This window comes from Triturus cristatus, chromosome 4_1 (genome assembly GCF_964204655.1).
Source record: "Triturus cristatus chromosome 4_1, aTriCri1.1, whole genome shotgun sequence".
NCBI lineage: Eukaryota > Metazoa > Chordata > Amphibia > Caudata > Salamandridae > Triturus > Triturus cristatus.
The window spans coordinates 731,627,768-731,653,787 of record NC_140585.1 but is presented as its reverse complement, the minus strand read 5'-3'; the positions used below and the strand labels follow the sequence as shown (position 1 = coordinate 731,653,787).

The window sequence follows — 26,020 nt, the reverse complement described above, 5'->3', positions numbered from 1 at the left end:
AACATTGCCACTTGAGATGGGCAATACAAAAACAGCCAGTACACAATTTGCTAGCTGTGGCTACTGACATAGCTTTCCATGCCAGATCTGGCTCACCTGAAGTAAGTAAGTAAAGACTTAAAGAGCGCACGAATGCTGAGGCGTCTTGGTGCTGAGAGTAGCAAGTAATGTCTAATGATTCGGGTGTCAAAGCTACATATCCTATAAGAGGAAAAGCCAGGTCTTAAGCATTTCAGATTGAGATTCTCTGGGACAGGTTCTGCAATAAATGCATTGAACTGGGCACATATGCCCTCATTGTTATTGAAGCAGTCAAAAATGAAGCAGCACTTTTGAAAGGCCAGAGAAAATTTCCCTTAATGAAAGAATCTAGAACTTGTGCAGAGTACCACAGTGAGGCTTCATTGACTTTAAATGCCGTGGTTGGTGAAGGGACATTTCTATGCATCATTGCAATCCATTTCTCATACATTGGCAAATAAAATTTCCTGACTTGCTCCACAATATTTCTTTGTTTACCAAGTGACAAGCACTCTAACATGGAAAATGTTGCAGTGCCAAAGTCACTAAAAGTGTTGCCTAGCCTACTCTCAAGGAGATGTTTCCCATCTACACCAATTATACTGACCACTTGGGATACAAGGCCGTTTTCAGACTCTAGTTTTTTTTATTATGTCCACTACAGCAGTCATATTTTCCTCTAAAAATTTAAGAATGCAATAGAGTGTACTTTTTTTTTTACATCACTATCAATATGCGACCGAAGATCATCACATTTCCTGCCTTTGGCATCAATACTCAGCAAAATGTCTGTAAACCGTTGCCACATGGATAATATAGCATTCACGGCCTCTAGGAGCGAGGCCCACCAGCTAAATGACACAGTTGGGATGACTCTTTCTTTGATGGCACACAAAGAACAAAATGAGAAATATTTGCGTTTTAGTTCCCACGCATATTAGAACAGTGCACCAGAATGGACTAAAATGTCAATAGCATTCTTCATTAACTCTGAAGATTGTAAAGATGCTTTCCGCATACCATCTAGCAAGTGGCAAGGATCTCTTACAGGGAAGCACTTTAGCTTGGGTATTGATTTTGACAGGTCATCACGCAACTTTTTCATATACGTAGCTGAATCACTGCATATACAAACAGTATCACTCCAATCTTTGTTGAACTTGGTAAGAACGTTTTAGAGCTGCATTCCAAGTTACATTGTGTTCCATGTTTTCCAAAAGTCTGGTGTCATGTTTTCTCCACTGTCCCAGATGCCTGGTGACAGCACTCTTTTCACATATACCTATCACTACATCCTTGCATTGAATGTTTAAAGCCTGTGGTGTTTGGAAATTCACCTACTATCAGTACTGACTCGCTAGAAAAGGGGGCTGATGTATCAAGGGGTTTTACCCATTGTCTGTGGGTAAATGTAATGGTACATATTGGGAAAGATTTGTATGCAACCAGTTATTTTACTTGTCAGTTAAAGAATCAAACGTAGCCAAAATATCGCATATGATTTTGTTATTTCCTGATTCTCTACAGTTTATAAAATAATTAAACAAGATCTAAAACCAGCTTCTAAACCCTTTAGACCAAAGACCACAAAACTGAAAGAAGAAACAATATTTTAGTGACCTCCCTAAACAACAAAACTCAAGCAGAATAATGTTAGCCCAGTCTTAATTGCTGCTACGTTGTATAACAAAGTTACATTATATTGGCCCCTTCAGGAAGAAATTAAAATGACTTTCTCTCTCCTTTTCCTTTCTTTGAGTATCATATAGTATGTGGTTGTGCAGGTGTTTTTTTCAGTGTATATATGTTTAGACTCGTGAGGGCTATTTATCTTTCGATGGGGTTTTATCAGTTACTATAGCTTTAACCCTAAAACAGGAGACTCTATGTCCAAAGAGTTATGGTAACAAGTAAACATGGAATGAGTCTGAATAAATTACATTTGAGTCATGATAAGAGTTGCTCCTTTGTTTAGAAAACCATGCTAATTCCAAAAGTATAACCTTATGGTTTGGTCTAATAAAATGTTGTCCCTTAACAGACCCTTCCAATGTGGCTGTTATTAATCAATACCCTTCTGTTGCTACTAAAATATCAACAGTTGTGATGGTATTTTTTTTGCCTCCTTGGACCTTTTTAAGCACATCTTTAGCTTTTTCCCGATGCTGCAAATCATTTTTGTTGTGAGAGCTCTTATTCTAGCTCGCATTTATCATGTGAATCTGAAAGAGATACGTTAGTGATAGATTCCTTACCTTAAAATATTCCCCAGGCGTCAGTCTGGATCCGGAAAGTTTTCTGCTTAGCAGTACCCCTGCACACCAGTAGGTGGCGTCGTGCGGCTCCGCACCCGTCACTGGCGTCGTGCACGCCGGGACAACGTCACGGAAGCTACTTAGACGCCACCCATGCACGCTGACGTCAGTTCTTTCTTTTTCCACGCCGAAAGCGCAGATCCGGATTGAGCACGTACCTCGGTCAATTTTTTACCACTTTTTGAGACTTTTTGTCTTCGTCTCTGGTCTCCTGTTGCACGTAGGGATGCCCGGCTTTGAGACTTGCGGGTCGAGCTACCGTAATATGTCGGTGGCGGACCCCCATGATGTCTGCCTCTACTGCCTGGAGACCGACCACAACTCCCGGGACTGTCGTGCCATGGCCCCGAAGGCATTGCGGGAGTGGTGCCGGAAGTTGCTGGAGGTCCGGCACTCCTCTCGCCGCCGCTCTGGGTCTAGGGGCCATTCGCGGGACCACTCGCGGGACCGCAGCCGTCGCTCCTCGGACTCTTAAGTCTTCACCTTCAGATTCCGGTAAGCAAAGCCATAAGAAGTCGAAGAAGCGTGTTTGCTCTCCGACGTCCCCCGTCGCTCCCCGGAGGCAGACGTGGGGGACAGGGGCTCTGGCCCTGTGGCTCCTCTGGAGCCTTGGAGTCCCGCGGCCTACCCGCTCTACCCGGGTCCGTCGGCGACTCCCGAACAGCGGCAAGAGTTTCTTGCTGCCTTGGACCGCCTGTTGAGGCCTCGGGCTCCGGCAGGTGCGCCTGCGGGCCCCGCAGCCCCTTGTCCAGAACCTGTTGACCCGGCGGCACCGCCTCCAGTGCCAGCCCCGGAGCCACTAGATCCAGCGCCCGCGGTTCCGGCCCCGGCGCCACAAGGTGCAACGCCGCTGGCTCTGGCCCCGGCGCCGCACCTGGCTCCGCCACAGGCGCCGCACTGGGTGCCGTTTATCCCGCCCCTGCCTCGGTTCTCGGACAATTTCGTTCTGACCTGGGATCCTCATTGGGATGGGGCTCCGTCTCGGCCCCGGCCGGCGCCACTCCTGGCGCCACTTCCAGCGCCGCTGGCCCCCTCTCCGGCTCCGGTCCTGCCCCCACGACCAGCTCCTTTTAGCACTGGGATGGATCCGAGGGCCCCCTTGCGTGGCAGTGTGACTTCGAGCAGGATTGGGTGGATGACCTTCAAAACGCGGGTGAACTTGATGTGTCTTCTGACCCAGGGTTTGCCTCGCCTCCGCCTACTATGGAGGAGGGCGCTTCCTACACTATGGTGCTACGTCGAGCCGCGGAGGCTCTCCACCTCGACATCCCTACGGTGGCCCTTAAGACCAACCTCCTTACGGAGGTGCTCCAGACGGCATCTATGTCGTCAAAGCCACTGCTCCCTTTCAATGAGGCCCTTACCGAAGTCCTCTTGGGTACTTGGTTGCGGCCGGCCTCGGGGGTGCCGGTGGATAAGAACGTCGCTAGGCGCCATCACCCGGCGCTTGGTGATCTCGCCTTCTTGACAACCCACGCCTGAGAGCCTGGTCATTCAGACCTCGTCATCGCAGAGTGCCTTTCCCTCGGCTCCGCCAGACAAGGACTCTAAGAGGCTGGACCAATATGGCAAGAGGTTGTTCTCCTCAGCCAGTTTGGGGTTGAGATTGGTTAATACCGCCTGCTGATTGGGCCGTTACTCCCACGCAGTGTGGGATTCGGTGACGGAGGTCCTGCCTCAGTTCTCTGAGGCGGTCCAGGCTGTCCTTTCCCAAGCAATTGCGGAGGGCAAGGATGCGGCGAGGTTTACCATCAGGTGTGGTTTGGACACCGCCGATTCGTTGGGCAGGGTGATTTCCACGACGGTGGCGTTGTGGCGCCACGCCTGGTTGCGTTCCACTGGCTTCATCACCCGATGTCCAAAGCTCGCTCATGGACATGCCCTTCGATGGCTCCCGCTTCTTTGGTGATAAGGCTGACAATGCACTGGAGTGCTTTAAAGACTCGTGCCACGGCCAAGTCTTTGGGTCTTTCCTCAAAAAATCCTGCCACGACGGGGTTTCTTTCCTTTCGTGGCCAGGGCTGGGGTACCCAGGCGCCCTCTTCCAGCAAGCCTGTGCAGAACCAGCCTCAGCGAGGCCGCGGACGTGGGTTCTGCAGGGGCGGGTCTGGTAACCAGCGTGCGGGGCAGTCCGCTTCCGCCTCAAAACCTTCCTAATCCAATCTTCAGGGGGCACCCCACGCCAGTGGGTGACAGGGTTCACCTCCACCTCCACCACTGGCGCGAGATTACGTCGGACAAGTGGGTGCTGCAGATAATCTGCCAAGGTTACTCGCTCCCCTTTCTGTCCTCCCCTCCAGCCATGCCACCTCGGTACCACCGCATGTCGGGGGATCATTTGGCTCTTCTCCGTCAGGAAGTCACGGCCCTCCTGGCCAAGGGGGCCATCGAGTATGTTTCTGATCAGGAAGTAGGGAGTGGTTGCTATTCCCACTACTTCCTGGTCCCCAAGAAGGACAAGATGCGCCCCATCTTGGACCTCCGGGACGTCAATCGCTTCCTCCGGAAGGAGAAGTTCAAGATGGTGACTCTAGCTCAGGTCCTGTCTGCCCTGGACCCTGGAGAGTCGATGGTAGAGTTGGACTTGCAGGACGCTTATTTTCACATTCCCGTCCTGCCGGCCCACCGGTGTTACCTGCGGTTCACGGTAGACCAGGAGCATTTTCAGTTTGCCGTGCTCCCCTTCGGCCTTACCAGCACCCCTTGGGTGTTCACGAAGGCGATGACGGTGGTTGCAGCTCATCTGCGCAGGTCAGGGGTATCAGTCTTCCCCCTACCTCGACGACTGGCTGTTGAAGGCGGGTTCGCCCCAGGCAGTTGTCTCCCACCTCCAGACTACGGCCGACCTCCTGCATCTGCTGGGGTTCTCCATCAATGTGCCGAAGTCGCACCTGAGTCCCTCTCAGAAGCTCCCTTTCATCGGAGCGGTTCTGGATTCAACACTGTTTTGGGTTTTTCCTCCCGAACAGCGAGTCCGGGATATTCAGGCTATGGTTCCGCTCTTTCAGCCTCTATCCCGGGTTTCGGTCAGGATGTCCCTCCGGCTTATGGGCCTGATGGCCTCCTGCATCCTGCTGGTGCCAGATGGCATATGCGGGCTCTGCAGTGGGACCTGAAGTTCCAGTGGGCGCAGCATCAGGGCAACCTGTCCGATCATGTCCAGATCTCGGAGGGCACTGCACGGCAATTGCAGTGGTGGCTCACGAATCGCGATTGGGTCAATGGCAAATCCCTCTCCCTTCCCCAACCGGAGCACACGGTAGTGACGGACGCGTCCCTCCTGGACTGGGGGGGCCACATGGGAGAGGCGGAGATCAGAGGCCTCTGGTCTCCGGCGGAGTCCCGGCTCCATATTAACCTTCTGGAGCTGCGGGCGATCTGTCAGGACATACAACTTGCACTTCCTAACTTGCACAGGAGCGGAACGACGAAAGGTCCCAATGCCCTCCTCTGAACACTTCCTGTTTGGTTCTTAATTCCGTTAGGAGGTAAGTTCCAAAAGGGGGAAAGGGGATGGGACAAGAAGAGACTGCTCCAAGGTCTGCCTGCAGCTTCTTTACTTCTTCTTTATCTTCTTATAGGTCTGCCAACATTAACACCGATTAAACTTACTTCAAACTTGTTTACTTCCTTACTCCTTCCCTCTACCCAAGTCCCTTATCTTACCAGGAAGTCTTGGATGCTTGCTACTCTTCTTACTTCTCTATTCCATCTAGCTTGGAGGAAAAGTCTTCACTCTATTCTCTTCTTTGTTTTTGGGGAGGTCGTGCTGCTCATGATTACCTCTTCAACCCCTTCACAAGAAAGATTGGAATACAGTAAGTGCAAGGTGCCTTTTTATTATTTACTACTGTGTACCTTCTTTTTCTCTCTTTTACTTACTTAGTAGAGAAGTGAGTGAGGCGATGTAATGGGATTTCTGGTTGTGCCAATTTGGCCTGGATACCGTTAATTTTCTAAGAGCATTAGGGGTACGAATTATTATTGGGAGACTGGCTGCTAAAACCCCCTCTAGATTTTTCCCTAGCTTCGCTATGATTCTTTTCTCCTCATTGAGTGGTTATTTGCTCGAGGTGATCTTTTGCCTCTGAGGAATCTAGTTATTTAGTCAGCCCTAATGTTTCCATTTTAACAACTTTAACTGGGAGGGTCAAATGCTAGAGACAGAAAGAGCTCTCTTGCTTATATTCCTATCTCCGCTTGCCACGGAAAAGCTTCTTCCGGACTCGGGAATAGGAATTAACTGATTCCCAGAGAAGAGCCCAAGAGAGCTCTGACAATTCCTTCAGAGCACCTAGGAAACTCGGCACTGAACGAGTCGCTTACTTGCCGCTCTTCAACTCTGCGCTCCGGGAGAAGTTTCAAGATCCTGAAGGCCGGCGCGACTCCCAAAACATGCGTCAGCGTCGGCCTCAGCGAGTACGGAAATTGCCAATAGCGTTTCTTATACGCAGCGCTTGAATGACGCGCTCGCGTTTCGTGTCACCAGAAATACTATTAATTCAGGAAGGAGTTTTTGAGATCTTTTCAGACGCTGCGCTCGAGTTTATGCGCACGCGTCAAAAATCCTTCTTCTCACTATTAATACTGAATAGCTACCTCTTCAGCTCGTTCCTTTAGAAAGCTATTCAGTCATAAATACTTTGGTCTTTACATTCCTTCTGAGATATTGAACTTTGGCTTGACACCTTGACAGACAGTTTTCTTTTTATGCTCAAGGAAATAAACATTGGAAGTCTAGTAACACACACTAACCTTTATCTGACGGGAAGGTTTTAAACCGGCGAAACTAACCCCGCACATTCGCAAACTACCCTAACTGGCTAACACGACGCAAGGATTTCAGATGCTCTTCTCTCAGCTTCTTCAGTGAAGTGCGCAGTAGAATGTTGACGCACACTTCACCAGGTGTCAGAATTCTAAGAGACTAGACTGCTAACAGCAGAGTGCTGAAGCAGTATGTGCATGTTGGCAGCCATCTTAGAATTCCATCGGTGCCAACATGCACCCCAGCTTAAAGGATTGAATGGCTTTTGATAATCTTGCGAAAGGGAGATAGAAGCCAGAAAAGCGTTACCAGGAGGAAACCTCTTGTGGGTCCTGACACGATCCGGCTTGCACTGAAGGCATTCCTTCCCCCTGTCCGGGGAAGTGTAGTGCAGGTGTTCACGGACAACACCACCGTCATGTGGTATTGAAACAAACAGGGCGGGGTGGGGTCGTGGACCCTTTGTCAGGAGGCTCTGCGCCTCTGGACGGGGCTGGGACATCAAGGCATTACCTTGGTGGTTCAACACCTGGCAGGTTCTCGGAACGCCAGGGCGGACAAACTCAGCTTCTGATGCATGGTGGATCACGAGTGGCGTCTGAACTTGGACGTGGTGCAATGTCTCTTTCTGCGATGGGGAGGGCCTTGGTTAGATCTATTCGCCACCGAAGAGAACGCGCAATGTCATCAGTTCTGCGCTTTGAAATTTCCAAGGCGGCACTCGCTCGGAGACTCTTTTCATCTCGAGTGGAGCTGCGGTCTGTTGTACGCCTTTCCGCCTATACCACTTCTGCCCAGAGTGCTGAAGAAGATCAGGCGCGACCGGGCCCAAGTTCTTCTTGTGGTTCCAGACTGGGCTTGAAGAGTATGGTATCCCGAGCTACTCAGTATGAGCATCGATCCCCCGATCCGTCTGCCTCTTCGGGAGGATCTTCTGTCGCAGCAGCAGGGGACGGTCCTCCACCCGAACCTGTCCAGCCTCCACCTCCATGCTTGGAGATGGAGCGGCGACAGTTGACATCTTTCGATCTTCCTTCCGAAGTCTGTGATGTCATCTTGGCAGCCAGGCATCCCACCACTAAAACTGTGTACGCCTGTAGGTGTAACAGATTTGTGGCATGGTGCACAGCTAAGCCTGTGGATCCCCTTTCTGCCCCTCTTTGTGAGGTTTTCCTGTTCCTTCTTTCTTTGGCCCAGCAGGGCTCTGCTCTGGGCACTCTTAAAGGTTATCTTTCGGCTATCTCTGCCTTCCTATGGCTTCCTGATCAGCCTTCTCTTTTTAAGTCCCCGGTTGTTAAACGTTTTCTTAAGGGCATTAAGCATACGTTCCCACCTGTGCCCTTCATCATGCCTCAGTGGGACATGAATCTTGTCTTGACTTTTCCGATGTGCGCTCCCTTTGAGCCCCTTCATAACTGTCCCTTACGTCTTCTTACTCTCAAACCGGCTTTCCTGGTAGCTATCACCTCTGCCTGGAGATGGAGTGAGCTCCAGGCTCTTTCTTCCAAACCTCCTTTCCTTTCTGTTCATCTGGACAAGGTGGTTCTGAGGACACGTCCTTCTTTCATGCCAAAGGTTGTCACGCCCTTCCACATCGGGCAGACCATCACTTTGCCCACCTTTTTTCCACCTCCGCATCCTTCACGGGAAGAGGAGTGGCTCCACCGTCTGGACCCTAAACGTGCGCTTGCATTCTATCTGCAGCGTACACAGCAGTTCTGGGTGGATGATCAGCTCTTTGTTGGCTACGTGGGCGCCAAAAGAGGTCAGGCAGTGCACAAACGGACCATCTCCCAGTGGGTCGTTCTGTGCATCAAAGCATGTTACTCCTTGGCCAAGAAGAAGCCTCCTGTGGGTCTGCGTGCCCATTTGACCAGGGCAACTGCAGCCACTACTGCCTTGGGACGCGGTGTCCCCTTGCAGGATATTTGTCAGGCAGCTACGTGGGCCTCGCTGAACACGTTTACCAAGCACTACTGCCTTGACAGTCAGGTCCGGAGAGACGGCTTCTTTGGCCATTCTGTGCTTCATGACTTTCCGGTGTAATCTTGTTCGCAGACCCACCACCGGGGTTGGTATTGCTGGGGTATCTATTCTAAGGTAAGGAATCTATCACTAACGTGTCTCTTTCAGATGCACAAGTTACTACTTGTGTAACGATATATCTGTAAGAGACATTAGTTAGTGATAGATTCCTTATCGCCCAACCCATCCTCCCCGTTCTGCGAACTGATTACTAGGGTTAAGGTCATCCCTTTTTAGGGCCCTAGTTTTTGCACCAAATGTCAGTTTCTCGCATGACTGTGTTTCGGCGCGGAAAGTTGTGTACAGAACTGACGTCAGCGCAAATGGGTGGCGCCTAAGTAGCTTCAGTGACGTCGCCCCGGCGTTCACAATGCCAGTGACGGGTGTGGAGCCGCATGGCTCCACCTACTGGCATGCAGCGGTACTGCTAAGCAGAAAACTTTCCGGATCCAGACTGACGCCTGGGGAATATTCTAAGGTAAGGAATCTATCACTAACTAATGTCTCTTACAGATATATCGTTACACAAGTAGTAACTTGTGCTTTAGCTTGTTCTTAAGCTTTCATGCTTCTAGATCAAATATCTGCAGAATGCATAATGGTAAGGTATAGCTGTATGCCAGTCTCAGTTAATGGGATTGCATTATGCCTATTGCAGCTAACCTGGCTTAAACCATTGGATAGATACTGACATGTGGGCCCAGCAAAACATTTTTTTTTTTTTAAAACAGATTTTTATTGTCAGTTGCACAATAAATGCAGGGATCTGCACCCCAGAGGCCGCTGCAGCATCAATTTATACAGTGGCATGACCGCAAATGACTGTTTTTTTTTTTTTAATATTAGAAAAACAAACACAATCCTGGACGTAAAATGCCATTCCGGATACCCACTTCAAACACCCCTACTCCCCCCCCCCATCCCCCCCGAGTTGCTCACTTCCCACTGATGACTGCCCACTCACCAATAACCGAGGACCAAAGAGAAAAGAAACCGACATACTACCCGCTCCGAGGAAAGACCATTCCACTCTAGCAGACCATCCCCCAGGCACCCCCCCCGCCCCCAAGCATCGGACCCAGCCACCCCATATCTACCCTCATTCCACTGGGACATCCTCTGTTGCAGTCGGAGGCTCCAGCCACAGGCCTCTATAGTCCGTCCACCGCTTCCATAATTTTATAATGCTTACGCGGACAACCCCAAGCAGAAGTCCAGGCCGTTTTTCCAGGCGGCCACCAAGGGAGCCCGCGTGTCCTTTCACAGTTTAGCAATATCCTGTTTCGCCAAAGTGAGGCCCAGCTGCATAAGATGCCGTTTATAAATATTGCCCCCAATACCATCCATTACATGTAGCAGAGCTAGCTGTGGCGTGCGTGGGAGCATCCACCTCAGGACCTCAAACAGACAAGAAAAGACTCCCCTCCAGAAACGATCCAGCGACGAGTATTGCCAGACCGTATGCAGGAATGTGCCCTCCGCCCCACCACACCGGAGACATTCCGGGGAGGCAACCTGGCCCGCCCGATACAGCCGAACCCGAGTATAATAAACCCGGTGGAGGTACTTGAATTGGATATCGCTATGGCCGCTCCCCGAGGGGAGGCTAGGGCCTCCCTCCAATCTTCTTCCTCCAGTGTACCCATGTCCTCCTCCCACTCCTTCCGCAGCTTATCCAAGTAAGGCACACTTGGGTGACCAGGGACTGATATATCCGCGATATTTTTTTGGTTGCAAGGTCACCCATGAAAACCTTTGCCTCCAGCGGGATAAACTCGGGGATGGAAGCGAGGCCCTCCAGACTGGGGGAAAGCGCATGTCGGAGCTGGAGGTACCGGTAAAACTGTGTCCGAGGTATACAAAATCCTTCGCCTTCGCTGGTGTCTCTGCGTCGATGTCGTCGACGGCGAAGGAGACGAGCGGGCTCGCCTCGACGGTGAGCGGCGCTGTCCGCGGGGCGCAGTAAGACGTCGATGGTGTGTCGACGTCGACTGTGAAGTCTTCGACGGCGACCTAGTCCTAGGTCTCGCCGGCCCCTCTCTCGCCGTCGAACGTCGAGGACGCCGAGATCCAGAGCCCTGGATCGACGGCGAACACACCGGTGCTGTACCTCTCGCCGTCGACGTCGTCGTCCTCGACGACGAACGGGATCTTCCGGCCGGTAGGCGTCGTTTCTGCTCCTTTTTCTGCCCGGAGGTCCCTCCAGTGGCTGAAGCATGGGCAGAGGATGGGGAAGGAGATCCTCCATGCCCAGAGGTCCCACCTGTTCTCTGCTTCTCCTGTCCCTGAAGGCGAATCTTCTCTCTGTCCCTAAGGGTCCTCTTGGAGAAGGTCTTGCAGATGTCACATGTAGCAGGGACATGTGAAGATGATAAGCAGAGAATACAGACATCATGTGGGTCCGTCTTGGCCATTTTCCTCCCACACTCAGGGCATTTATCAAATAAAGCCATGTTAATTAAAATAGAGTGGGTCAAACTGCACCAAACTACAGGATGCAGCAGAGAAAGGCTCTAGACGTCGAATTAACAAACTTTTATCTTCAAAAAACCAATTTTAGTCCAAATCATCCACCCAAAAGGGTAGAGCTCAATGCTCCCGGGTCCTGCTAGCAGGAGCCGGAAAAAAGAACTGAAAGTAACTTGCTTTGGCTGTGCATCCTGGGATACTGGGGGTCTCTGGAGAGTTCCTTAAAGGCACGGTATCCTTTTAGCAGACACATAATGACAGCCTATAGGGCTTGTCTGTCCACCCCTTCCTCTCTATTGTTTAAAGGGATTTTGGTGAAGGGAGTGTGATACAATAAAGGAACATGTCGGATGTGAATAAAAATGACATCTAAACTTTATTTTGGCTTTTGTGTTCACTTCAGAAGAAGTGCTGGCCAGTGCAGCCATATTGTTATTAGGCTGTATTATTTTGTCTGTCTCTTAAGTGTCTTTGCAGGTTTGCAAATGCAGGACAGCTTAAGAGATATTTTGATTGCTCCGGGGTCCCCGCACATGGGCGGGACTATTCCTAGATTATGACTATAACAGAGATACCCCTACTACAGAACTGGAGTTACAGGTAAGAAACTACTCCATTCTATACCTGTGCAGAAAGATCAGGCCCCACATGATGATGATGTAGAAGACGGTGAAATACAAAAAGCTCCACCAGTCATTAATGAATGGGAAGATTACTTAATTCCTATGCCTTCTCCTCCAGCTCCTCAAGCTATTGACTCTCCCCTGAGGATTAGTGGCTTCCATGCTCTTATGGAAAGAGCTGCATATCGTTTTCATTTACTGATGCCTGTGAAACAGTCTGACTGTATTTTGTATGATTTTAAGTATCAGTCCAGAAAATCAGTACGTGCAGTTCCCATTATCAATCACATTTGGGAGGACGGGATCAAAATTATGACAACGCCATATTCAGTGCTGACACTCCTTCCCAGCGTTGATAAAAAAAATATAAAGCCCCTGATGATGCACCAGCCTGCTAAGTGGGACATCCGAGGCCAAATTCCGTACTTGCTCAGGCTGCGCAGTGAAGATTATGGAATCCTTTAGTACCTATTACTGCTCCTCCTGATAAAGATGGACGGCACTTGGACAATGTTGGAAAAAGGTTTACCACCATTTCAGGTGCGTCAGTGCGTGCTGCCAATTCCCTAGCAATTCTAGGAAGATATGACCGTCGGATGTGGCCTCATATCTTGACAGTAAAAAACAAGAGGCACGGAAAATTCTTCTCGAAGGTGAAAGATCAGCGTCTGAGATTATTGATATATCTATGGACATAGCTTCTCTTGCTTTTAGACAGTTTTTTGTTGAAGATATCGGGTATCAGAGATCTTTACATAACACCAGTTTCGTTACACAAGGACACATTAATTTTTGTTAGGCACGGGGAGATTACGTGATTTGCCCAGAATCACAGGATGGTGAGCGTCGTTGCCGAGACTCAAACCCAGTTCCCCAGCTTCGATGACGACCAGTCTAGCCGTAATCCGTTAGCTGGAGCAGCAGTTCTACATTGCCAGGGCTGCTTGAAATCTACCACTCTCTGTTCTGAGGTGCAGAGTAAGATTTTAGACATGCCGTTTGATGGCGATGCGCTCTTTGGGAAGCACGTTGATGAGGCCTTGCAGGCGATCAAAACGGATACTGATACCATTAAGGCGTTGGGGATGCTGCAGTATAGGAAAACAACTTTTCGCAGAGCACATGGGAGAGGATTTTATTCCTTTTGTGGAAATTATCAGAAATATCAGCCACAATCTTACCGCTATGGGTATCAACAGCAGCAGTTCTATCGAGCACCACCATTCGCTGCATATTCCAGACAACAGCCCAGGAGGAATCAAGCTCCCCAATCTAGAGACAATGCTAGAAAAACAGTGACAACATCCCGTCACCTGCTATGACTCAATCCATGACCAACCTCAATCCAACTAGTATTTCTCTGCATTACGATCAGTGGAGCCAAACTGCAACGGACAAATGGGTCCTGGACATCAAAAAGTATGGCCATATTTTAGAACTTGTAACAGTTCCACCACCTCATCCACCCCTAAGACGTCTTCCAGCTAATTTCCAATTGTTAAGAATGGAAGCATATGTTATCCTTCAGAAAGGAGCTATAGAAAAAGTCCCTCGTTCTCAGAAGGGAATGGGTTTTTAATCCCGCTTCTTTTTAATAAGGGTAAAGTCGGGGGAATGGAGACCTATTCTGGGTCTCAGAAATCTAAACTATTATCTGCAGAAAAAGTCTTTCTGCATGGTCACTCTCCAGGATATACTTCAGCTTCTCAATCATGTGGATTTTATGACAACTCTAGACTTAGAAGATGCATATTTCCTTTTCCCAACACATCCCAAACATCGGAAATGTCTTCGGTTCTCTGTATGAGGTCCTAATTTACAATTCAAAGTCCTCCCGTTTGGTCTTCGCTCAGCCCCACGAGTGTTCACCAAGTGCCTAGCTCTAGTTGCTGCTCGCCTCAGACTTCAGGATCTTCAACTGTTTCCTTATCTCGACGACTGGCTACTAAAAGCACCATCTTATCAGCAGGCCTTAAAGGCAACTTCCACCTGCTTATGGATGTTTCGCTCCCTAGGGCTAACGCTCAGTTATCAAAAGTCTGTTCTACAACTGTCCCAAAAGATTACCTTTCTCTGAACAATTCTGTATACCGTCCAAGACAGGGCATTCTTGTCCACAGAAAGACAAACAAATCTCATTTCACTAGCAACAAAACTAGCCGGAAGAAAGTTCGCTTCTGTACGCCTAATCAAATCTCTGCTCGGCCTGATGTCTACGGCAATTTTAATGGTACCTCACTCACGTTTCAAGATGAGATCTTTACAAGAGCAGCTGGACAATCAATGGCTCCAGGTAACCGGGTCGTTCAACGACCTAGTTCAAATAACTCCAACCATGAAAAAAGCGCCTTTCATCCTTACCACGGACTCCTCTCTAGACGGCTGGGGGACACACCTTCAGGATCTTCGTATAAGAGGCAAATGGTCCAAATCGCAAAAATGCACATCAACTTCCTGGAGTCTCTTGGATCTCTTCGCCTCCGGGATAAACCGGAAATGCCAGTTCTTAGCCAGCTGGGAACCAGAAAGAGGTTCATGGGGAAATGTGTTTCTAATAAGATAGTCGGGGATCTTCGCATATGCTTTTCCTCCTTACCCTTTAATACCGAGGCTACTAATTGAAATGAAGAAAGAGCCATGTCTTCTGATTCTCATTGCTCCGCGTTGGCCTCGCCAACATTGGTTAACAGAGTTTCCCCTGCTCTCAGAATGCTGACCATATCGCCTTCCAACAATATTGATACTGCTGACAATGAGCAAAGGCCAGATTTTCCATCCACATCCCGCGTCGCTCCAGCTGCATGTATGGTTGCCGAATTCAATGAATTCAATGACCTAGATCTGCCACATGACTGTAAAGACATTCTATCTAAAGTGAGAGCAGTGTCCACTATTAAAACCTAGAGCCTCAAATGGAAACGCTTGTGTTCATGGTGTCTTCAAAATAATGTACATCCGTTTGATTCTTCTCCAGAAATATTTTTACCTTATCTTCTTTCCCTGGCTAAATCAGGACTCATGTATGCCTTAATTAAGGTACAATTTGCTGCTGCTTCAAGTTACAGACCTTTCTCTAAATGTCTTTGTTCTTTGTGCATGTCGGCTGGTGAAACAGTTCATGAAAGGACTATTTAGGGTTTTCACTCCTATTAGAGGTTTTAGAGGTCAATAGAGTGTCATCAGCAAACAATAAAATAGGTGTTTTAGTGCCAGCCAAAGTTGGGACATCAGTAGGAATACTCGAAAGATGTTGTACAATGTAATTTAAAAATTAAGTAAATAATGTGAGGGCCAATACATAGCCTTGGCTGACCCCTTTAAGAATGGGAAATTGTTCCCTTAACGTTCTGTTACTCCCAGCAAACCTGCGCGTACTTATCCACATGCATATGAATAATAATAATATTCAGGAGAGTTAAGGGCATGCCCATACAAGAAAGGGCATACAACAGTTTCTTGTGGGGTACCAGGTCAAATGCCGGTTTGAGATCAACGAAGTCAAAGTACAAGCTTCCTCCGTTGATCACGACCGTCTTCCATTATAGAAGAAGGAAGCAGAAGAGCTGGTCCTTGGTGCTTACCATCCTAGGAAATCCAGCTTGGAAGGGAGACAAGATGTCATTGTTGCCAATACACCCCTGTATTCTACCCAGTAAGAGAATTATCACCCAGGATCACTGATGATTATATCTCTTTACGTTGTGTAGTATTTTGTACACAGTTACATTTTGTAGTATTTAGTACAATTGTGATTTACTTTATTTCTTTGGAAAGATAAGCACTGGGCTGGACATTGGAGTTATCATGTCTGTTGGTTGATTATTAATTATATAGTGTTGTGCTCGAGCACCCCCACACTACCTTCAAACATGTATGGCTGTTCTGCCCAACCCTGCCAATAGTCATTTACGAAAGGGGTTGTACTTGGCCCAGTTTACAGCATCCTAGTAGGACATATCCCATGACACCAGTGGCAAATGACACTCAAGCCCCGCGTTTAGGGCCCTGTAACCCCTGTCTGCCTTGTTCCCGCCTCCCCTTCCAGACCCCTCTTGAGCGACATCCGAGAGCATCCCTGTAGGTAGGAATTTTACTGATGTTTAGGATTTCATGCTGGACTGAGCTTGGCTGACTTTGATTAAAATAATAAAAAATAAAGACGCCCCGAAAAATATGGCTATCCAACTGGGGATGAATAATGTATGGATAGCAACTCGGTCTAAGTATGAGGTGTGTGCTTTTTCCCTAGCTTGTTGGCATTCTGTCAAGTAGTGTCTTTATTCTGGTATTGATTGGAGAATTCCATAATCTTATGCTAATGTGGATTTCAGTCGTGGGATACCCAGATCATTCTACAGTTGATTCAGTTTTTGAAAGCTGATTCAGACAGGCTGCTTTTGAGATGTCTGGTACCTAATCACATGTACTTGTGTTTGATGCGCGATTCCTTTACCGCTTGGAATTGTTTGATCTAGTGAATTAAACTCTCCAGAATTCTTTCTTGTAAGGAACATTTGATTATTAATTTGGGGAACAAAGGAGAGAAGAGCCATTTTCATGCAGGCCATTCTTGGGGTATAAACTTATATTTTTGTGGGAGGCATACTTTATACTGCCCTAGTACTGCTTTCTGTGTCCTAATTGCCTTCATTGGATGTTCCTCTGTTCCATTCAGCCTGCAGCAGTTGAGCTGACCTTTGTTTAGGATGTACCCCTATTTGTGTCTGCAGAACTCCCTCTAACCATCCTTTTATACTGATGCCTCCTTCAGAGGCTCTGTTTCCTTCACTCTATATGCCCATAGCCAGCCCTTCCATAAGACAAGGAAATGTGACATCTTAAGGGTCCACACATTACAACAAAATACCTACAAATAGCCTTTCTATTAGTGTTCATACAGTCATGGATTACGTCCATTCTTAAACGTCGCCCTTCAAATGATTCACCTATGATGTGTGGTATAACAAAAAATTGTGTTAAAATGGAAAAAATGCGAAAATTCCAATTTTGTTTTTTTAATTTGTGTTTTAACCATAGCCCTACTATTACAAGACAGATGCTTTTTTCATGTATAAAATACATCTTGAAATTACCAATATCCTTTATTTTGTAGGCACTTCCAGGGATTTAATTGACTTGTTTCAATTTCTTTGCAGGGTTTTCTTTATGCATGTGGACTTTGTAACATCATTAAAACCACCATGAACCTTCACATGGCCACTCGGAAGCCTATGACCAAAACATCTGTCAAAGCTTTATGTAGATTGGTTGAACTTCTCAAGGCAAGTCAGTGCATCTTTTAGTTATGTATCCTAAATATTGGGCTCTAAATCAAACATCTTCATTAATCTGTGTAATATACCATTTGCAGTTATAGATCTTCTTATGTCACCCTTACATGTTACAATAGTTTTTTTTTCATTAATTGTTGCATTCTTTGTATTGGTTTCATACAGTAGAATATAATCATAAAAAAATGATGGAACCCTACTGACTCCCCTTGCTGGCCTGTGCCACCTTCGCAACCAGCTCATCACTTACGATGACGCACAGCCAGCACTATGCTTATCCTGTATAGCAAGCTCACAATCTCTAGCACGCTGTACACCCTTAGACAAGACACTATCTGGCTGGAGACAAAGAAGAGTAAAAAAGAATGCAACAAGCCTTTTCCTTCTATGCACCCAGGATCTGTATTTGTGGAACCATCAAGTCCCGATGCTGCTCCAATTTATAAGGAAGTTGAAGACTTAATATCTTTAAAGAACACTGTTTCATGATGCAGAACAATTACATTTCTACTCCTAGAAAGCAGCTATCGGTCCAGTCACTTGCTAAATGTATCCTTGGCTTTGACACTGTATAGCACACTCTGTTGGCTTTTAACTTGGTTTGCGCTATACACGAAACACATGCATATATACACACATCTATACGTACATATTTGAAAAGAGGAAAAAACAATAATACTTGGAATTCTAGCTGGGCAAAGGCATACACCAATATCCACCATTATCCAAAGGGGAGTAGCGAGGTGCCAGATACATGCAGCACTGTAGCGTGGGCATGGAATGCTGAGTGTTACGTTGGTATAATTGCATGATAGCATGATCTGTCCTGTGTGTCTTAGAGAGTACTCAGCGATTTTACCTAGCCTGTAGATGCATCAGTCTCACTGTCTCCATATTTAGACTGTTGGAGTTCAGATGTTGTCGGTCGCGTTTGTGTATAGATTAAGATTGTGTTGGGCGCTGATCTGGGAAAATAGTTCCTGCATAAATTACATCTGATAGAGACTACTAGCCGCAGATTCCTTAACGTAGAATTATCCCCAGGCGTGAGACTGGACCCGGAAACCTTTCTTGCCCAGCATCTCTGTGTGCCGGGACCTCGCGACTCTGCCCCACGTCCTCTGCGGGCGTGACGTCTGCGAGGTCACATAAGCCCCACCCTGGCGCGATTACGTCAGTTTTCTTCTTTTCAGTGTGTAACGCAGTTCCGGATCGTGTTCCTGGCCTGATTCAGGCCTTCTTTTTCCGCTTTGAGCGTTTTTCTTGAGATCAGTGTGCGAATGCCTTCGGGCTTCAAGACGTGCTCGTCTTGCGCGCGCCAGATGTCGGCAACGGATCCTCACCCCATCTGCATGTGGTGTTTGGGGAAACTCCACGGACTGTGAGGCGTGTCAGCAAATGAAGCCGAAGTCCCGGCGGGAGCGCCGGAGGAAACTCCTTTCGGCGCGCATGTCCAGGTCTGCGGCGTCGCTGCGCCCGTCCCCCGCGGAAGGCTTCAAGATCCGCCGCTTCCGTCTCCGACATTGTCCCTCTCCCAGGTCGCAAGGGCGTCGCTCACCTGTTGGTAAGTGTCACAGTTTGTCCCCGAGGCCCGGTCCCCGGACTGTTGGGGGCACGGGTTCTCTGCGGGTGGTGCGGCCCGCGCGTCGCCACCCTATCCTCCGTTCCCCGGCGCAGGTGACCAGAGCCCAGATGGAGGCCTATGCAGTGGCCTTGCAGGCCACTTTGGCTCTTCCCTCGTCTCCTTCTCTTACTGGGACGTCTGCGGATCCCTTGCCGCGTTCGGGGACTTCGGTGGCGTCGCCGGCGGCTCCAGCGCCGACAGGTTCGGCTCCAGGTTCTGCAGTTGTGGTGCCGTCAGGGTGCGGCACTTCGGGGTTCCCTCCTTTGGACCACGGCGCCTCTGCCTCGCCGCAAACCCCCGCGGGGTCCCTGTGGTGTCGCAGGAGGTTGCCGGAGCTCTGGGCATGTCCTCGAATCCCCCTCGGTCCTCTGGGCAGGCGGCAGCCTTGTCCGAGGCCGAGGTGACGCCACTCAGGCGCAGGCGGCTGCCTCGTCGGAGGTCGAGTCGATGCCTTTTCGGCACTGTTCCTTAGCTCCGACCCCGCCTCGGTCTCCTGCACCGCGCGTTGTGGTGGAGGTCGTTCTGGCGTCCCATTCGGCGCCGGTCGACGTTGACCTGATGCCGGTGGCGGACTCTACGGCGCCAGGCCGACGTCTGGTCGTTGATTCGTCTTCGGACGCCCCCTCTTCTCCAGACGTTCGGCGGTTGTTGGTTTCATCTTCTCCGGAGACGGGTCGCCGCGTCGTGGCCTTTTCCCCGACGTCCTCTAAGGACGGCTCTTTTCCATCTCCGCGCCCACAGTCTTCGCCGGAGGCGCCTCAGGTTCCCCATTCATCGGTCCACCTTCCCCCTTTCCGGGCTTGGCCTTTTCTTCCTCTGGTTGGGCTGGGGGACGGCCACATTAGCTTGCAGACGTCGCACATGGAGGAGCTGCTTTCCCTGCCGCTGGGCCCTACGGAGGCGAGTGCTGCCTTCGCTCGGGCTGTTTCCATGGCTGCGGGTATCTTGCGTATGGGCGATCCAGCTGCCCATTTCCCCACGGATCATCTGCTGGAGATTCTCCATCAGGACTCTGCTTCTTCCCTTCGAGGCATCGCTCCACAATTCTCTTTTGGTGGTCTGGGGGCGTCCTGCCAGGGGGACCCGGTGCCCCAGCCACTTCTGCACGCCACCGTCCTGCTCCGCATGATCGTGTCTGTCTTTCACTCCACCCTTCTACCAGGGGACCTCTTTTACAGACTGCCTTTCCCTCCCTACCATCGGTGTTGTCTCCCCTGTCACGGGAGGCCCACTGGTTAGATTCCTGGGGGCGCAATATCTTCGCCTCCTCTAGTGCTGCTTTGCGGGCCCTTTACACTCTTTGTGTGTTGGCCAGAGCCACTTCTTGCTTATGGGACTCGGCGGAGTTCCTTATGTCTTCCGCTTCTCCGGAGGGTGCCTGCGTTGATCTGCGGCACCATGTGTTGGATGGCTGAGAGCTGGCGGCGTTCATTCTTCGCTCGGCTCTGGACGTTTCGGAGGTGCTTGGTCGTACCATGGCTACTTCGGTGGACCTTTGTCGCCATGCCTAGCCACGGTATAGTGTTTTCCCTGAGAACGTTAGAGAACGGCTGTGAGAAGTTGGCCTGGTATATGATGTTCACTAGTTAAAGTGACCACCTTGTACCATGCCAAGCAACCCTTATGGTGTGGTTGTAAGTTAACCTTTTTGGACCAGCTGCCCTAGTGGTAGCGTAGGCTAAGCAGTCTTTCAGGCTAAACTCGTTTTGGCATGTAAAGCAAGCTGTTTTACCATATGTAACCCCCCTTTATACCAATGAAAGGACACCACACAGATATATATTCAAAATATATATGTATTTATTACTCAAAGTATCCCCTAGACTCTTTATGAGCACAGGAGCACAAATCGTTAAACAAGAACGTATTACAATATACAGAAGTTGCACTTTATATGGATAGGCCCTGGTGGCTGCTCGAACCATATACTAAAATAGTGGTATAAGTACCACGACTAGGAAAAGGAAAAGGCCTAGGGCCTCTAGAATCGCTGGGCCTACAAGGAGCTAACTTCAGTTAGTGACCAGGAGGTCCACGGGTCGCGTGTACAGTGAGGAAAGTTACACGCGGGCTCCCATAGGTTTTCAATGGGTGTGTAAAAGTTCAAAAGTTACTGCTAGAAGGGTCTTCTCGGTGGACTACAAACTTAAGGCTTAAAACCTAGACATTAGAGATGTTTCTCTACCCTTGTGCACCGGAGTGCCAGCTTTACCTCATCCACAGGAAGCGGGTGCATAGGTCTCGAAGTGCGTCGGGTTTCGTCTATCTGTTCAATGGAGCCTGATGACAAAGATGCTGCAGGCGGTCGGTCCAGAAGAGATGCGGTGGATCCAAGGGTGGATCGGAGTTGTAGAAGACCTGAAAGCAGAGGGGACAGTGTTCACAGTCACTAGCCAGTGACCGGCGTGGCACCAGGTAGGTACCAGGCGATGTCGGGTGCAAACAGGTGAAGAGGTGTAGCTTGTCTCCGCAGCCACGTGGTCCCTGAAGGTCGACGACGTCCAGGAGTCGGTTCACGAGCTGTCCCACGCAGGCTCTCGCTGTCGGCGGTGTCGGCGACTCAAAGGAAGCAAACAAGCTTTGGCAAAAGCAGGAGTCGCAGGAATTGAAGAAAGCTTGTGGTTCTGACCAGCAAGGTCAGAGGGGCTGCTCCTTTGGAGGGCAGCAGGGGCCAGTCTGGAGCAACCAGACAAGCGTCGTAGTTTTCAAGATAGTTCGCCAAGATGGCCACTAGCCAACGGGCCAGGGACCGGGCAGGCGCGTCGAGTTGCAAAGTGCAGAGGGGCCCCACGCCGATCGTGGAGATGCTGGAGGGCTCACCTTTGGTGCAGATGCTGCTCGGGTGTTGGGCTTCTCAGGACCCAAAGCACAACTTGGAGGGAGCCTCTGTTGTCGCGCTTGCAGCTTGTCGAGTGTCTTCCAAGATGGCTGGCTCCACGTGTCTCGGTGCCTCCACGGGTTCCTTCTTTGCAGGGACTGTGGATCGGGCTGTGAGAGGTCTGGTGGTCCAGGTCTTGTCGGTCTCTGGGCTCGGGCTCTGGCAGGAGGCGGCGGCAAAGCAGACGTCGATTCGCTGGATGGTGCTTGCGTTAGCAAGATGGTCACTCCCTGACCACAGGGGAGATTTCCTTCAGACTTCTGTGCAGCAGAACGTCGAAGTTCCCGTCTTCTTCTTAGTTTCAAGTTGATTCCAGGATGTCTGAAGTCTTAGGATACAGCTCCTACCTTTAAGCGGATTCTAGGGGCCGGACTACCTGCTAGGTCCCTCCCTAAGGGTGGGACCAGGAAGGGGGGTGGTTACACCCCCAATTCTTTGTCCAGCTCGCCCCAGGTCTGGGGCTGGTGTGCCCCAAGACCGGTTTGAACTGGCATATGCACCGAGGCTCCTTGTGAGCCTCAGGCATGTTTGATTCTATTCAAGCCCTACCTGACCAATACACAAAATCCTGTCTGGGGTGGTGCACGCACCTCCCCTGGCAGGAAACCCTTTGTCCACGTCTCCCAAGCTGGAAGGACTCCCAGCAGCAGGAGGGCAGACTTGTGTCTGTGGTGGCAGCGTCCATTTTGTGAAGCTGAGGCTATGTCTGATTTTACCCGGGTTTCAGGTTCTGTACATGTCGTGTCCCTCTAGAAGGGTGGAATGCTAACCCCGTCGCCAGAATTGGCGAGGGGTTAGTATTCCAATCTGTATGACACCTTTCTCGACATGTTTTGATAAAGCCAAACCAAAGATAGCATTTAAACGCGAGGTTCATAATGCACTTAAGAGTATATGGTATGACGATATCTGGAAACTGTAGAAGGAAGTTGTTCCGACCACTGCAGACAGGCTCAGCTCATGCCAGAGCACCATGTCACATGGAACCAAGCACTCTGCCTTCAGGATTGTTAAGGCCTGCCATAGGAGTGACTTATAGGTTAACATGTGTCCCATTTAAGGTTAGATATAGGTATACTACACCTAAGTAAGAGGTGGTTACACCAGCTTACCCCAGCTGAGTGATCAGCCAGTTGTGTCAAATTTCTAGGCCAGGCCAGGGGTGGCATAATACATGCTTCAGCCCCTGGTAGGCCTTAGATACACTAATGCCCTGGGTACCTAGTGTACACTGGTACAGGGGCTCACAGGGTGATCCAATCCCAATTGGTTATGCACCTAGGGTGCATAGTGTCAATTTAGTAGAGAGAACAGCAGGCTGGGGGTCTGATTAGCAGGCCCACAGCCTCGAAATGTCAAAAACCAGTGAAGCAAAAAGCAAAAATTTGGGGTGACCATAGGATAGCAGACCCTACTCTCCTACACAACCCCCCCCCCCCCCCAAACGCAGAGACATTAAACTAGCCTTGACCAGTCTCGTCTTCATGTCCTAAGTGGAAGTACCTGGAGAGACCATCTGCATTCCCATGGTCTGTACCTGGCCGGTGCTCCACTGTAAAGTCCATCCCCTGTAGGGAAATGGGCCACCTAAGCAGTTTGGGGTTTTCACCCTTCATCTGATTTAGCCACAAGAGGGGCTTATGGTCGGTCTGAATCTTGAAGTGAGTGCCAAACAAGTATGGCCTCAGCTTCTTCAGGGCCCACACCACAGCAAAGGCCTCCCTCTCAATAGCTGACCAATTCTTCTCTCTGGGGGTCAACCTTCTGCTAATAAAAGCAATGGGTTGGTCTTGACCATCTACATTAAGTTGTGACAGCACAGCTCCCACACCCAACTCAGAAGCATCTGTTTGGACAATAAACTCTTTGGAGTAGTCAGGACTTTTCAGGATAGGTGCAGAGCACATGGCCTTCTTCAGGTCATCAATGCCTTTTGACAGCTTACTGTCCACTGAACCTTTTTGGGCATCTTTTTGGATGTCAGATCATTAAGAAGAGTCACAATGGACCCATAGGTCTTAACAAACTTCCTGTAGTACCCGGTCAAGCCCAAGAAGGCTCGAACTTGAGTCTGGGTGGTTGGAGGAGACCAGTCCTTGATGGATTGTATCTTACTCTCCAGTGGTTGAACTTGGCCTCCACCTACAAGGTGGCCCAAGTACACAACCTTACTCTGCCCTATCTGGCCCTTAGTAGCCTTGATAGTGAGGCCTGCCTTTTGCAGAGCATCAAGTACCTTCTTCAGGTGGATCAGGTGATCCTCCCAGGTGGAGCTAAAGACAGCAATGTCATCAAGATATGCTGCACAAAAGTCATCCAACCCAGTAAGGACTTGATTCACCAACCTTTGGAAGGTGGCAGGTGCATTCTTCAGACCAAAGGGCATCACCAAAAATTGGTAGTGTCCTCCTGGGGTGGAGAATGCTGTTTTGGCCTTAGACTCCTCAGCTAACCTGATTTGCCAATAGCCAGCTGTCAAATCAAATGTGCTCAAAAACTTAGCAGAAGCCAGTTTATCTATGAGCTCATCTGCCCTTGGAATAGGCTGTGCATCTGTCCTAGTGACAGCATTGAGTCCTCTGTAATCCACACAGAACCTCATCTCTCTCTTGCCATCTTTGGTGTGAGGTTTGGGGACCAGAACCACTGGGCTAGCCCAGGGGCTCTCTGTGGGCTCAATGACACCCAGTTCCAGCATTTTGTGTACCTCAGGCTTTATACAGTCCCTGACATGGTCAGGTTGTCTGTAAAGTTTGTTCTTTACAGGGAGACTGTCACCGGTGTCCACCACATGGGTACACCAATCAGTTTGACTAGGTATCAGTGAGAACATATGCTGAAATGATTGTAGAACCTGTCTACATTCAATCTGCTGATGCTCAGTGAGGTTGCCTCCAAGGGTCACTCCTTCAACTGAACCATCTTCAGGGTTCTGAGACAACAGGTCTGGGAAAGGGTCACTCTCTTCCTCCTGTCCCTCATCTGTAGCCATGAGCAAGCCCATGTCTGCCCTGTCAACATATGCTTTTAACCTGTTAACATGGAGTACCCTGTGGGACTCCTGGGAGTGCCTAGGTCCACCAAGTAGGTAACCTCTCCCTTCTTTTCCAGGATTGTATGGGGTCCAGACCATTTGTCTTGGAGTGCTGCTGGGGCCACTGGCTCCAACACCCATACCTTCTGTCCTGGCTGAAACTCAACCAAGACAGCCTTTTGGTCATGCCAAGCTTTCTGTAAGGCCTGGCTTGCCTCAAGGTTTTTGGATGCCTTCTCCATGTACTCAGCCATCCTGGAGCGGAGACCAAGTACATAGTCCACTATGTCTTGCTTAGGCTTTTTGAGAGGTAACTCCCATCCTTCCCTCACCAGACATAGGGGGCCTCTTACAGGGTGCCCAAACAACAATTCAAAGGGGGTGTAGCCAACTCCTTTTTGTGGGACCTCTCTGTAAGCAAACAGAAGGCAGGGTAGAAGGATGTCCCATCTTCGCCTGAGCTTTTCAGGCAATCCTTTGATCATACCCTTTAGGGTCTTGTTGAATCTCTCAACAAGCCCATTACATTGTGGGTGATAAGGAGTGGTGAACTTGTAGTTGACGCCACATTCCTTCCACATAGCTGTCAAGTATCCTGACATGAAGTTGGTACCTCTGTCAGAAACCACCTCCTTAGGAAACCCCACTCTGGAGAATACTCCCAGTAGGACCCTGGCCACAACAGGAGCTGTTGTGGTCCTAAGGGGAATTGCCTCTGGATACCTGGTGGCATGATCCACTACCACCAGTATAAATCTGTGCCCAGATGCAGTGGGGGGATCCATGGGACCCACTATATCTATTCCCACTCTTTCAAAGGGAACCCCCACCACAGGTAGTGGTATTAGGGGGGCCTTTGTTGTGCCACCTGATTTGCCACTGGCTTGGCAGGTCACACAGGAGCGACAAAACTCCTTGGTATCTTCATTCATGTGAGGCCAGTGAAAGTGAGGGACAAGCCTGTCCCAAGTC

The 26,020-nt window shown here is 49.5% G+C and overlaps 1 protein-coding gene across 1 annotated transcript in view; it reads left to right on the top strand.

The window, feature by feature from the left end:
- Nucleotides 1-26,020, top strand: part of WASHC4 (WASH complex subunit 4) — a 987,939-nt gene that overhangs the window by 265,991 nt on the left and 695,928 nt on the right. The window contains exon 15 of the mRNA XM_085653223.1: nucleotides 17,378-17,503. Within this exon, the coding sequence (XP_085509349.1) occupies nucleotides 17,378-17,503 (126 nt within the window). The remainder of the gene's footprint in view (nucleotides 1-17,377; nucleotides 17,504-26,020) is intronic.